Here is a 15,519-nt window from a genome sequence, read left to right on the forward strand (position 1 = left end):
AGAAAAATGGGTTTCGGTAAGAAAGTGTTGTGTCGAAAAACAACCATGCCACAGTTAAGGGCCGTTTCACATTTGCGCTATTTTAACGGATTCGGGCTCCGTTACAAATACAATACAGTACATTTATTTACAGTGGAAGCACGACATCGTGTGGACACAAGCGGGTACTGCATGACACACACACGCGCCATAGTAACACGCTTCAAATGTAAATAAATGAACTGTACTACGTTAGTGACGGATTCCGTTTGCGTCAAAACAACGCAAGTGTCAAACTAGCCTAAGTATCATCCTGCAGTACCATGGAGTGCCGCATACAGTGTAGTATTACGGAGGTCTTCTCCACCTCAAGCAACATTTCCAGGAGAGAACAGCTCCATAATATACCATAGACCAGGGGTCCCCAATCTGTGGCTCAGGAGCCACATGTGGCTTACAGACCTGAGATGAGTGGCTCGCGGCTGTATTCCAGTTTGGAACATTTGGACAAGGTCATGCAAACAGCTATGAAGAGCAGGTCTCCATCCAGATGGTGACTTATGTGTGTAGCTCACATAGAAGAGCAGAATTGAATAGGAGTAGGGTGGGAACCCCTGTCTCTTGGTATACTGCCTCGGTTTGATTTCTGTGGCTAGGTTTTGGCTGTCATTATACTGGTAATGGAGACTCCAGGTGTAACTACTGTGAGGAGGGGCAGGAGCTGGCTATGGCTCGCAACCCTCTCTAAAGGCCGCTTTACACGCAACGACATAGTTAACGCGATGTCGTTGGGGCCACGCAATTCGTGACGCACATCCGGCCTCGTTAGTGATGTCGTTGCGTGTGAAACGCACGAACGACCGTTACCGAGCAATTTTATTTACCTTATCGTTGATTGTTGGCACGCTGTCCATTTCCCAAATATCCTTGCTGTAGCAGGACGCAGGTTGTTTGTCATTCCTGTGGCAGCATATATCGCTATGTGTGACACCGCAGGAAAGAGGAACAACCTTGTACCTGTGGCTGGTCGCAATGAGGAAGGAAGGAGGTGGGCGGAATGTTTGTCCCGCTCATCTCCGCCCCTCCGCTTCTATTGGGCGGACGCTTAGTGACGTCGCTGTGACGCCGAACGAACCGCCCCCTTAGAAAGGGCAACAGCGACGTCGCTAGGCAGGTAAGTAGTGTGACGGGTGTTAGCAATGTTGTGCGCCACGGGCAGCGATTTGCCCATGATGCACAACCGACGGGGCGGGTACGCACGCTAGCGATAAGGATAGCGATATCGCTGCGTGTAAAGCGGCTTTAAGAGCTGAATATGGCTCTCAAGGTCAGAAAGTTTGGAGACCTCGGCCATAGACCCTGCCACATTTTTTTTTCTCACAGACAAACCTTGGAAACCATTATATGAAATATGAATATAGCATGCAAAGCGACTATATGGCCCCATACCTATTTATAGAAGTAAGGTATATACAGTTGCTGTGTTATGGCTTGATACTGCTTGAAGGATCTATGGAGTTGAGAGTTTTACTGCATTGATGTGCATGATGACATTCTTAAAGAGAAATGTGCCTTATGTATAATGGAGCATAGAGGTTCAATGTTTGCCTTTCCTTATACTTTATCTTTTCCAACTCTTTAAAGGGCATTTCATAGTCATGAATGCTCAGATTGCATAGATGCATATTTATGGCCCATCAGGAGGTTACAGACGGCACCAGCTCTGAATATCTAGCGGAATCATCACCCATCAGCCAGAAGAATTAAAATAACTGTATTTATCTGTTAATCAGTGTACTGGGGTGGCCTAAAATATATAAAAAATGTAAAGCATGTTACCTAATCATTCCCAGTCAGAAATTGGAAACCGTGATATTCCGGTTGGTTTAGAGGGGTTGTCCAGACTTTGGCAAAAAGTCCACAGTTAAAAGGCACATTTGATTTCTCTCAATAGAAGTAAATTGAGACACATTGGACATGGACACATCTAGTTAGTAGAAGACCACAAGTTCGCAAATCAGATACATGTGAGGTCAAGTGACCCCTGCTTGGATCACGAATACCGGTAAATCGTGACAACTCCGCAGTCTGCTGTCACATGGAATATCTGCAGACTTTTCTCCTAAGCCTGGACAACCCCTTTAACCATTTGGATCTAATCTGTGTTTTCCTTTTCTTTGCAAAGTCTGGTGGAAAAAGCCAGAGTCAGAGGGGCATGACGCTGCGTCTAATGTCTCAGGAGTGTCACAAGCTTATGTATTTTTTTTTTTTCTAGATAGGCTTACTGGAAAACGTGAGAAACCATAATAAATCTTACAGGTTTTTGATAATAACTTTTGTCTATAGGTTAAAATATTAACGAATCCATTAGTATCATTTATTGCGACCTACTGTGGTCTTTGGTAAAATATTCGCTCTTGCATTTTTTGTTGTAATCCAGAACACAATAGATTCCTGACTTTATATCAGTCGCCATGTTTTACCAGGCAATGGGTATCTGCTATGGAGTTTATTCTTTTTAGATAGTAGAGTTACATAGTAAGATAATCATATTTTTCTCTTTTTATTAATCATATTTTTCTCTTTTTCATTCAGTGACAATGTGAAATGCTCATCATCTCCGAATAAAGAGACAAGACAAGAGAATCTAACTGTAAATCTGGAGAATGGATGTTCAACCGGAAGGCTCGGGAGAGAGCTCAGCCCACGCCAGCACTATAGGTAAGAGCAAACAATGTGCTATAGTAAGCTTTCTAAGGATCACTATGACTAATGTAAACCTTACAAGGAAATATTGAGATGATATGTACTGAAAAGACCCAAATAGAGCATGTAGTTCACGGAAATAAAATTAAAATCACAAGTTTTACAGGGGTTTTCCTCTTTTGCCAATCTTTCTCCTTTAAGGCTGCTTTAGACGCAGCGACATTGCTAGCGATGTCGCTAGCGATAGCACCAGCCCCCGTCGTTTGTGCGTCACGGGCAAATCGCTGCCTGTGGCGAACAATATCGCCGGTACGCGCCAGACGAACTTACCTTCCTAACGATGTCACTGTGGCCGGCGAACAATCTCTTTTTTAAGGGGGCGGTTCGTGCGACATCACAGCGACGTCACACAGCAGGCCACCAATTGAAGCAGAGGGGCGGAGAGCAGCCGCATGAACGTCACTTCCACCTCGTTGCCGGAGGATGCAGAAACGCTGTTGTTCGTCGTTCCCGGGGTGTCACGAGTAGCGATGTGTGCTGCCTCAGGAACGACGAACAACCTGCGTCCCAAACGAGCAACGATATTTTGAAAATGAACGACACGTCAACAATCAACGATTTGGTGAGTATTTTGGATCGTTAGCGGTCGCTCGTAAGTGTCACACGCAACGACGTCGCTAACGAGGCCGGATGTGCGTCATGAATTCCGTGACCCCAGCGATGTCGTTGCATGTAACGGGGCCTTTAGGCCCAGTTAAGTGTAAATAAAAAAGATGTGCATTAATGACCCTTCTGGGTCCAGTGCTGTATCTTCGTCCACAGTGCTACAACCAGTCAGTGAGCTCCTTGTAGGCAGGACAAGCTACTTAGCTCGGTGATTAGCTGCAGCACATCACTGCTGCAACCAAACATCAGAGACAGGGGCGGCAGCAGAGGCAAAGTGCTAGACCTGGGGAGGGTGTGTAATGCTTAGTTTCTTTTTATACACCTAACAGGCTGAGGTTAGAAGATTGCTGAAAGAGGAAATTCACTTGAAGTTGATCTATCTTGCTAAGTGCTAAAAAACCTTCAGAAAAACTCTCAACAAAAAAGGACTTTTTTAAAGGGTTATTCCCATCTCCAAGATCATATTGCAATATGTAATAGTCATAATAATAATATTAGTAAATACCTCCAATTAGAAATGTACTATAGTTCTTCTGAAATAGCCATGTCTCTTACCTCTTGTGTAGGGCATTGCAGCTTAGGCATCCATGGTTACGACCACAAGTAACAAACTAACTAACTATCTGGTACTACATGAGTGGACATAACCAGCTTAGGTCTGTAATGCCCTGTACATGAGGCAAGAGATACAGCTAATTAGGAGAATCATGCTATATTTCTAATTTGAGGCATTTGCTAATATTATTATCAAACCAACTACATATTGGGAAAAGATCTTGGATTTGTGAATAACCCTTTAAGTTGTTTTCTGACCTCCAAGTTTAGTGAGACAGGGAATTCTGTGTACAAAGCCAATACTGCCATATGAGCAACCTGGCTCCAGGCCTACAACAATCGTAACTATAATTCAAGGCTTTTTTGTTGTTATTATGTTGAGAATGGTAGTGAATAGCACCTAATAAATGACATTGACGTCAGTAATGCCAAAGACTGGGGTCTTATAACAGTGATCAGTGTGCTGGCATGAGCTCTTCTCTGGATGGAGAAAGTGTTAGAAGGAACAGACAGGGCATCTGCTGGTTCCCTGTAGGCGCTATCAACTCTTGTGCTGTACGATGAACCCCCGAAAATGCAGACAACACATAAGTAACTGCGCCTTTATATTACTGATCCGGAGCATGCAGACAATGCTGTGCTGAGGTCCTTTTGGATAGTATCCTCTTAAGCAATTTAGTGGGATGTGCAAAATGCACAGTTAAAAGCTGATTTTCTGATTTTATTTTTCTGCTGAATTTTATTACTATGGCCAGATGTGCAGCCCTAATGAGTGGCATATTATGAGTTTATAGACTTCTATTCACATACTCTTGAGGTTTAGAGGCTCTATATTTTACATTTATGTGGTGACCTCAACACACACAATAGCACAAATCATAAATTCCAAAAAGCATTTTTTACATCTTTCCATCTTGTATGAATAAGATCGATATGCCCCAATACACATACAAAGGAGGCTGATCCCATTGATCTGCTAATGTTGTACAGGGGCTTCCCAACTCTCCCCCCCAACAGATAATAATAAGAGAGAAAAAGATTGTACATTTTGGGATCGATTAATCAAAACCTTTGCACCTTTCTGCGTTTTTACACCTGATTCTGCACCTCTGCCAAAATGGGTGAAACTGTGAAGAGGCCAGGATGTGGCTATACCCAACCATGCACCAAATTAAATAAGACTGACCATACTTCTTATGTCAGAAATACTTCTTTAGTGTTAAAAATTTGGCCTTTTCGAATTTAATGAACACATGGACGTTAGAAATCATGTGTATGAGGACGTCAGGAGGGACAATTGTAAGCCAAACTAGTGATAAATGCTTTTGTACAAGATTAGAAAAACATGGTTACTGTCTTCTAAAATCAGTGGCACACGTGTCCACAGGATCTAGGTGGCTCTACAGTGCTAGTCATTTCTAAACAGCTGGAGTCAGACTTGCGTGTGATTCCCAAAAGGATTGCATCGCATTGCCCGGACTGGCCGCCAGCTCTCCTGACAAGAGGCGGTCAGCTGTATAGAAATATATGAAGCAGCTGTCATGATGTTACTTTGGGATAGCGAGAGACAGGGGCTCCTATGCTGTCCCTTATGCTAGGGGACTCTAAGCTATCCCTCACCTCATTACTTCTAATGATGGAGACGCAGGAATCCCATGACTTTCTATACTCTTGAGAAAAACTTTGCTAATACCACCCTCCTGCTAGGTAGGGACGAGGGAGGGGTGAGATGACAAACAAATATGGACAGACAAGGGAAAACCAAAACTCAGACACAGGACTAGCCAAAGAGAGACCCAAGAGAAAAACAAAAGCAGGAAGGTTGTAACAAAAAAAGGCAACAAGGGTTAACTCCACAACAATGCACAGCAACAGGTAGTCTGGATTACCACACCTTTCCGAACCAACTAAAATAAACTGTAGCTGGCATAGGTCGAAGGATCTAGCCAGGATATATAGGAGGTGAGCAGATATGTTTGTCTTCCCCTTAGTAGGTAATCAAAGGAGCCTAACAAGCAGACTACCCTGTAACTCCAGCTTACAGCTGAGGATCAGTTCCAGAAATAAGCCACAGATAGGTTGTACTCTTTCTGGGGAAAAAGCAGCCAAGTTTTTCTAATTCTGAATGACTGCTTTAAATACCAGAATAAACAAAAATATGTAGCCTTTAATTAGAATGACTGAACTTAAGAAATGCAGTCTTTGATTCTCAGTACACCTATGTATACAGACAAATCACCTCATGAGAGTATTATGCCTAAATAATTTTTTTTTTTAGTCAAATTAATATATTTTAGAAAAAAAGGTAGATGTAATTAGATTTCAAAGTTAGACTGGTGTCTAAGGATAATAAGTTTATTATATGGACACACATTGTTTTTACCTATCCCATACAATACTTGGGCTTCATTCCAAAGATTCTTTAGTTAGCCATGATTTTTAGAAATTTCCAATGTGATTAATATTTCTTATTCATATAACATGATATACGGTTAATATTTTCATAAATAAATTTAACCATAATTCGATAGTGGAGTTAGGTGGATTGATTTGTGGGAATCCGGGCCCATCAGCCATGTCAGTAGTTTCTGGCCACTGGACAGGAGACTCACAAATCTCTTACCTTCCGGGATCCTCGGTGCAGCTTTTGATTAGTCAGGCTACTGTGTCTACATCTGTACTTCACGCCAGCCAAGCTAATCAAGAGCCCTACTGAGAAGCCTGAAAAGAAAGCAATTTGAGAGAGTCTCATCCAGTGGCCAGAGACTACTGATCAGGCTGATGGACTGGAGTCCTGAAAATTGATTTGCTCATCTATAATCAATAGCATTTAAGCCACGTTCACTTGCATTTAAGACTTGAGAGGAAGGCATCCTCATACCTGCTGTAATAATTTACTGTTATCTGCTCAGTGGGCTTTGAATTGCCATTATCCCACCACTATCAATAGAGATTCTTTGATAAGATTGAAGAAGATGGTTTGATAGTAATGAGGTTTTGAGTAAAATAAAAAACATAATGAACCAGCGCCGCTCTTATATTCTGCTGCCAACATTTCCTAGGTCGTCAGCACATGACCCTTTCAGCAATCACTGATTGGCTGCTGCCTTAGGTCTCATTCAGATGTCTGTTTTCCATGTACAACTGCTATCTATGTTTTTGACAGTTAGCACTTCTTCATGTGATAGTCAATGAGGTCATTAACATCTCTATGATATTCCCCCAACCAAGTGGAGCACGCAACATTTTAAATTGGCAATGCAGGTCTATGGGTCAGTGAACAATTCGGATGATACCTAAGTCCGGTCAATTTTCACATACTGTTAGATTGTAAAAGTATATAGAAATGTTTTTTTTTTCCGTATGAGAAAAATTGATGACACAGACCAAACTCAAATAAAACTGATGAAGATCACTAATATACCTCTGTCCGCTTTTTCTCGTAAGTGAAAAAAATGGCTATCTGAATGAGGCCTCAAGAGAATGTCACGGCTATTGCGGTTATGTGACTCCCTGATTGGAAGAGAAAAGCAGAAGCCAAGTGGGGGACGCTGATAACAGGACAGAGAAGTAGCAAGTATTTTATATAGGAACCATTCATGTAGTATTTAAAAGTAGTGCACAATCCCATTAATAATATAATTTTGAAGTATGTTAAGTTGACTTATTTTGCAATCAAGAGCTCAAGGCAGTCCTTGTCTTCTGTCTAGTGATAAGTTCCTAGAAGAACAACTCAGCCCTTCACGACCTCTCAAGGGGAAAAAGAAGAAGAAAAAATCAGATCGCAAAAAGAGAAAAAGGTTGGTGTAAATTTCAGCTAATTACTGTAGCTGCATGTCATTGTTTGTACTGATTTTGTTGTCTACATGTAATGTAATAATTGCACACAACAATTATACGCTACACATTGATATGCTTATGCCACATATACTGATTTCAGAAGATCCACTATAATATATATATTTATATATATATATATATATACACAGTACACACCAAAAGTTTGGACACACCTTCTCATTCAAATAGTTTTCTTTATTTTCATGACTCTGAAAATTGTAGATTCACATTGAAGGCATCAAAACTATGAATTAACACATGTGGAATGAAATACTTAACACAAATGTGTGAAACAACTGAAAATATGTCTCATATTCTAGGTTCTTCAAAGTAACCACCTTTTGCTTTGATTACTGCTGTGCACACTCTTGGCATTCTCTTGATGAGCTTCAAGAGGTAGTCACCGGAAATGGTTTTCATTTCACAGGTGTGCCCTGTCAGGTTTAATAAGTGGGATTTCTTGCCTAAAGGCCACTTTACACACAGAGATAAATCTGTGGCAGGTCTGTGGTTGCAGTGAAATCATGGACATATTGTTCTATTTGTACACAGCCACAAACCTGGCACTGATTGTCCACAATTTCACTGCAACCACAGACCTGCCACAGATTTATCTCTGTGTGTAAAGTGGCCTTTATAAATGGGGTTGAGACCATCAGTTGTGTTGTGCAGAAGTCTGGTGGATACACAGCTGATAGTCCTACTGAATAGACTGTTAAAATTTGTATTATGGCAAGAAAAAAGCAGCTAAGTAAAGAAAAACAAGTGGCCATTCTTACATTAGGAAATGAAGGTCAGTCAGTCCGAAAAATTGGGAAAACTTTGAAAGTGTCCCCAAGTGCACTGGCAAAAATCATCAAACGCTACAAAGAAACTGGCTTACATGAGGACCGCCCCAGGAAAGGAAGACCAAGAGTCACCTCTGTTGCGGAGGATAAGTTTATCTGAGTCACCAGCCTCAGAAATCGCAGGTTAACAGCAGCTCAGATTAGAGACCAGGTCAATGCCACACAGAGTTCTAGCAGCAGACACATCTCTAGAACAACTGTTAAGAGGAGACTTTGTGTAGTAGGCCTTCATGGTAAAATAGCTGCTAAGAAATCACTGCTAAGGACAAGCAACAAGTAGAAGAGACTTGTTTGGACTAAAGAACACAAGGAATGGACATTAGACCAGTGGAAATCTGTGCTTTGGTCTGATGAGTCCAAATTTGAGATCTTTGGATCCAAACACCGTGTCTTTGTGTGACGCAGAAAAGGTGAATGGATGGACTCTACGTGCCTGGTTCCCACAGTGAAGCATGGAGAAGGAGGTGTGATGATGTGGGGGTGCTTTGCTGGTGACACTGTTGGGGATTTATTCAAAATTGAAGGCATACTGAACCAGCATGGCTACCACAGCATCTTGCAGCGGCATGCTATTCCATCCGGTTTGCGTTAAGTTGGACCATCATTTATTTTTCAACAAGACAATGACACGAAACACACCTCCAGGCTGTGTAAGGGCTTTTTGACTGTGAAGGAGAGTGATGGGGTGCTACACCAGATGACCTGGCCTCCACAGTCACCAGACCTGAAACCAATCGAGATGGTTTGGGGTAAGCTGGACCGCAGAGTGAAGGCAAAAGGGCCAACAAGTGCTAAGCATTTCTGAGAATTCCTTCAAGACTGTTGGAAGACCATTTCTGGTGACTACCTCTTCAAGCTCATCAAGAGAATGGCAAGAGTGTGCAAAGCAGTAATCAAAGCAAAAGGTGGCTACTTTGAAGAACCTAGAATATAAGACATATTTTCAGTTGTTTCACACTTTTTTGTTGAGTATTTCATTCCACATGTGTTAATTCATAGTTTTGATGCCTTCAATGTGAATCTACAATTTTCAGAGTCATGAAAATAAAGAAAACTCTTTACCTTTTGAGAAGGTGTGTCCAAACCTTTGGACTGTACTGTATATATATTTATTTAAACATGTAAGGGGGGTTCATACAATAAAATGCTTAAAAAAATAGACTATACCATTGCAACTATTTAGCAATTTTATTTCTGTAAATTATAAAGCGTTTTTACCTATGTGTTTGCTTAGTGCTAAAGTAGAAACCGTTTGCAGAGTCATGTAATCAATATTAGGGTGATTTCACACACCTCGCTCAGATCTTAATAACTCACCCTATGCAGGCAGAGGTTTTATTCTCTTATATGAGATCTACCATACCATACCGTAACCAAAAGCCTACCATTCATTGGAATTAAATCGATTCACTAGTTTTATCATAAATTGTTCCCATTTGCAGTCCTTATTGATACCCTTTAAATCAACTGCAATTTTTTAGTGCCTGTTTAGTTGTTTGGATGATTCTTGGAGGTACAAAAATGTGTTACACACAGGAGAGATTTAGAAGTATTTTAATTATTCACTTGGAGCAGTAGTTATGGTCTCTCCAGGTTATTATGCAGAAATGTTCCATTTCATTTACCATGTGTCTTCATCTCCAGGTCACGGTCTTACAGCCCTTCCCCTGTGAAAAAGAAAAAGAAGAAGAGTTCAAAGAAGCAGAAGAGAAACAGGTATGAGATTGCTACGCTCCTTTAGCAATACATTTCATAAATGTACCTCGTGTGTTTTGATCTCTTTGCATTGTGCCATACATTCAGTGATGTATATATGTTATATATAACTATAAGACTAACACAACCCCTGTACACATATGTTATAAGGGCATTTATTCAACATAGGATGGGGACCCCATAGTAAGAGCAGCAGTCCCTCTGTGACCGGTATTTTATTGATCATCATACATTTGAGGTTACTTCAAAAGGTTTCTGAAGCTAAACTTACTACAGTAAATGCAATCTTTGTTAACGATGAAAATCTAGTCTTATATATATATATATATATATATATATATATTGAGGTAAAAGGTATAAGCATATGTGAACTAGTAACCAGGTATTTTAAAAATGGTCTAGGAGATGTTGTTTGTCACATTATAATAGGATGAATGGATAAAGTACGTCTATTTAACACTTTGATCACAAAAAACATGGTACAAATTTTGAAAAGAGGATATTCCCATCTCCAAGTGTTCCTATCCTAATATGTTGTAGGTATAATAATATTACCAAATACTTTCAATTAGAAATGTAGTAGAGTTCTCCTGATATAGCCATGTCTCCTAACCTCACATGCAGGGCATTGCAGCTTAAGTATCCATGGTTATAAGCAACTAACTAACTGTCAATTTATGAGTGGATACCAATGCCCTGCACATGAGGGAACAGATATGGCTATATCAAGAGATCTCTACTGCATTTCAAATTGGCGGTACAGTGTATGCTAATATTATTATTATTGTTATTATTATTATTACACTTACTACCGGGGAAACACGACTGGGGAAAGTTTGTCACTCACAGAAATAAGGGCTAGCAGGAGTTTTCAGCATTTTCGGCGTAAGGCTTAAATATAAGCCCTACCCCAAAAATAAGCCCTTGTCGCAATTCAATAATGAAGTGTCCATGCAGCTAAAAAAGTTAAAGAATACTGTAGGACACTTCATTATAGAAAGCAGACACCCCCCAAAAGAGAAAAGAAAGGAGAGAAGACCCCGCGATCATACTCACCAGAGAACCTGCATTGTATCGCACACCCACACACATCAGATCGCATAGCCACACACATCAGATCACACGCACACACATCAGATCGCACACACACAATCACATATCAGATCGCACACACACACACACTCACCACATCCATAAATATCAATTGCTTCTGGCCGGCATAAGGACCTGTGACGCAGTGCAGTAGAGCGCGAGAACCTGCGGGTGAAACGCATGGAGGATCCAGCGGTGGAACACATCAATGCATTCCACCCACAGGTCCCCTATGTGCTCCACCCGCAGGTCCTCGCGCTCCACTGCACTGCGTCCCAGGATTCTCTGCCGGCTGGAGGCAATCGCTGGATGTGTTGAGTGTGTGTGCGATTGTGTGTGCCATCTTATGTGTGTATGAGTGTGTGCATGTGCAAGCAAGAGTGAGTATGATTTGGCCAGAAGCAGGGGAGGACGGTGTGCAGCATACCTGCTGTGATTGCCCATTGAAGATCGCAGGAGGACCTGGGGTCTGGTAAGCATGACTCTACTGGAAAGGAGGGTCTTCATTCTGTGAATGGAAAACTTTCCCCAGTTGTGTTTCCCCGAGAATAAGCCCTAGTGTTTTTTCCTGAGCAAAAAAAATATGACAGTGTCTATATTTTCGGGGAAGAATGGTACATATTTTGATAAGATCATGGAGTTGGGAATAACACTTTAAACCAAGCAAAAAAGTCAGTTCATCAAGTATTAATTGTCATTTGTTGGAATCCCTCTAATTAATGTAAACCAACCATTAATCTCTAATGTCATTGTAAGCAGAACTAATGATGATCCTTACAATAGGTTCTCATTTACCTATTTGTAACTGCATAATGTTTGTGTCTTTAAAAAAATGAAATTCATAGATGAAGCCTGTTTCTGATTTCCCTAGGTCTTCATCAAAGAAGAGAAGACACAGGTAAGTCATTTTCTGCTCCTCCATATAAAACTCACATTATATTATTACTATTGAGATATGTACAGCTGAAACAGAAGTGATTTACAGTGAATAATGCTAAACGGGCACGATTTATCTCCTACAAGGCCAAACACACTCCTAGAATTAGAAGTAAATGAATGGCATGACCTCGATAAGTTGACAACTTATCAAGACAAGTCAGTGTGTCCACTCTAGTGTTACCAGAACACAAAATTATGTAACTACAGGGTAATGATAGTTTCTTTACAGCCTCTTGAAAAAGTATTCATACCCAGTGAACCTTTCCGCATTTTTTCATATTACACCCATAAACTAAAATGTATTTTATTGATTTTATGTGACATATCAACACACAGTAGCAAGTATTTGTGAAGGGTAAAAAAAATGATACACAATTTTCTAAATATTTTAAAATGATAAATCTGAAAATTGTTATGTGCATTTGTTTTAAGCCCTCTGAGTCAATACTTTGTATGACCACATTTGTCCCTATCAGCATTGTACATTTAGAGGCTCTTTACAAAATAGCTCTAGCTAAGTGAGATTGGATGGTGTAGCACCCACGGGGCAAGGGATTAACCGTTAATTGGTCACCAGGCCGGTGATGTCGGGTCTGGGATGTCACGAGTGGCCCTACCTGGCTTCATGGCCACAAGGTGTACAATAAAAGGAGGTAATGATAGAGGTTTGATTTCGTTACGCCACCTTTGGTCAGCGGCCAGTGAATTAGCCACTGCTGCTGTCGCTGTCCTCCAGGGCTGATGGTCGCAGCAGCTAAGATGTTTCTGCTCCCCACAGGTGGAGCGGACCCCAAGGAGAATGATGAGGGGAGGGGAGTAGTAATGGCAGGTGCCAAAGTGCGGGGCGATGGCGCCGGCAAGGACAGGCAGACACAGTCTCTGCAGCTTAAAGGTTTCTTTGACTCAGAGTCCTGGTTTACCCGGGAGATGCCGGTCACCGCCGTGATGGGCACCAGCCGATCCCGACCTATTCGAGGTCACTGCCGGTGTTTCCACTGTGAGTCCTTTCTGGTCGGGGTCTCTCCTATCCCAGTGTATGTGGAATATGGAACGGGCTGCGGGTGTTTCCTGCACTCTCCGCAACCCTGGTATCCTGTGTAGCTGTGAGAACCCGGGTCAAGCAGCCTGCTCCAAGCCTTGGGTCCTGTAGTGCTCCCAGGAGTGTAACGGTAGAGAGTAAATGTGCCTGGACCGAAGTCCCAACTGTGCTCCTCACCCGAAGTTGTGCCTGGGGCTAACTGACTATGTGTGAAGATGCTCCTTCCTTTTCCCCATGTGGTGCCCTCCCCCAGGTGGTTGTTCTAGTGACCGGGAAAGTCCCATTCTTCGTGATGCCTCCCCCTATCTACTCCAGGCCATCCCCCCAGTGGAAAAGCACCTAACTTTGTTTGGTGTGTGAATGTGAGAAATACCAGCGATTAACCTCTCCTTACCCGGGATGAGCAGTACCCTGTGGCAACTGAAGCCTCAGGGGCACCACATTCCCCCACAGCAAATGGCAGCAGTCCTCGGCTGCAACCAAACAAAGTTAGTACACCGCAATTTGTTAGTATGCAATAAACATGTAAACAATTTTCCCTTCATGGGAGGCATCAACACATTTCAAAAAAATACCGGTTAGCATGAAAATCAAGTGCATAAAGAAAAACAAACATAGCATAGAAAAACAGTTATTCTTGGTTTACTGCTGGTGGTGCAAGAGGGCTGGTCCCAGCCCCCTGGCTCTGGGCACTCAAAGGACATTCTCGGGAAAAATGTCTAACTTTTTCACAACGCCGGCAGTTTGGCTGCTCATCAGTGTCGTAACGATCAGGAACCTGGGGCAGCAGGTTCCTCCCGCGTCGCCACCAGGGGAGGTCATCAGCACTGGATGTCCGTTCAGTGGTTGCAGGTTGCTGAGTCCCTTGTTTGGATTGCACTACTTTGGTCAGAGTAGCCATAACTTTAATCAATTCAAGGATCTGGAGCCACAGTTTATTGATGGAGTCCCTACCCAAGGTTTGTTCCTTGGCTTCCACCATCACCGGTGTAGCTGGCATCAACTTCGGTTGCTGAAACATGGCGCTGCGGTGCTTCAGTGGACATGTCCTTGCAGTTACAGGGTTTCATGCTGGTTTCTGGCAGTGGGACTCTCCTTTGCGCTCTTTCTGGGCTCTATCTATGCTTTTGCGCTCTTTTGGAGTCCTGCCTATGATGGCACACCCCTTTGTTTCCCACTCTGCGCAAGTAATGGCAACTGTCCTTTTCACAAAATACAGTTTAGCATAATTCTGTAAGGTACACAGTACTCGATTAGCCTGGGCACATTATCCTGTTCGTGACGCCAAGTTGTAGCACCCACGGGGCAAGGGGTTAACTGTTTACTCCTCACCAGGCCGGTGATGTCAGATCTGGGATGTCACAGGTGGCCCTACCCGGCTTCGTGGCCCGGAGCTGTACAATAAAAGGGTGGGGGAATGATAGAGGTTTGATTTTGTGACACCACCTGCGGTACGCTGCTAGGGAATTAGCCTGCTGTTGCTGACCTCCGGGGTCAACGGTTGTATCAGCTAAGATCTTTCTACTCCCCACAGGTGTTGCGGCCCCCGGGGAGGATGATGAAGGGAGTAGTAATGGCGGGCACCGAAGCGCAGGGCACCGGCGCCGGCAAGGACAGGCGGACACAGTCTCTGCGGGTACAAGGTTTCTTTTACTCACAGCTCTGGTTTACCCGGGAGATGTCGGTCACCGCCGTGAAGGGCCCCAGCCGATCCCAAGCAATTCAACGTCACCGCCGATGTTCCCACTGTGAATCCTTTCTGGTCGGGGTTCCTCCAATCCCGGTGTATGTGGAATATGGAACAGGCTGTGGGTGTTGCCTGCACCCTCCGCAGACCCTGGAATCCCGTGTAGCTGTGAGAACCCAGGCCGAGCAGCCTGCTCCAAGCCACGGTCCTGTAGTGCTCCCAGAAGTGTGAAGGTAGAGAATAAATGTGCCTGAACCAAAGTCCCGACTGTGCTCCTCACTCCAATCTGTGCCCAGGGCTAACTGACCATGCGTGAAGATGCTCCTTCTTTTTCCCCATGTGGTGCCCGCCCACAGGTGGTTGTCCTAGTGACCCGGAAAAGTCCCATGCTTCATGATGGCCACCCCCCTATCTACCCCACGCCATCCCCCCAGTGGAAAAGCACCTAACTG

General features: G+C 43.0%; 1 protein-coding gene across 3 annotated transcripts in view; it reads left to right on the plus strand.

Moving 5' to 3' along the window:
• Positions 1-15,519, plus strand: part of SRRM4 (serine/arginine repetitive matrix 4) — a 241,370-nt gene that overhangs the window by 116,406 nt on the left and 109,445 nt on the right. For 2 of the 3 annotated variants that reach the window (XM_075324282.1, XM_075324291.1), the window contains exons 2-5: positions 2,575-2,700; positions 7,617-7,706; positions 10,239-10,310; positions 12,274-12,300. In XM_075324282.1, coding sequence (XP_075180397.1) covers positions 2,575-2,700; positions 7,617-7,706; positions 10,239-10,310; positions 12,274-12,300 — 315 coding nt within the window. Of the gene's footprint in view, positions 1-2,574; positions 2,701-7,086; positions 7,179-7,616; positions 7,707-10,238; positions 10,311-12,273; positions 12,301-15,519 lie in introns of those variants that run through there. The other variant, XM_075324300.1, reaches the window with a different exon arrangement.

This window comes from Anomaloglossus baeobatrachus, chromosome 1 (genome assembly GCF_048569485.1).
Source record: "Anomaloglossus baeobatrachus isolate aAnoBae1 chromosome 1, aAnoBae1.hap1, whole genome shotgun sequence".
In the NCBI taxonomy this organism is placed as follows: Eukaryota; Metazoa; Chordata; class Amphibia; order Anura; family Aromobatidae; genus Anomaloglossus; species Anomaloglossus baeobatrachus.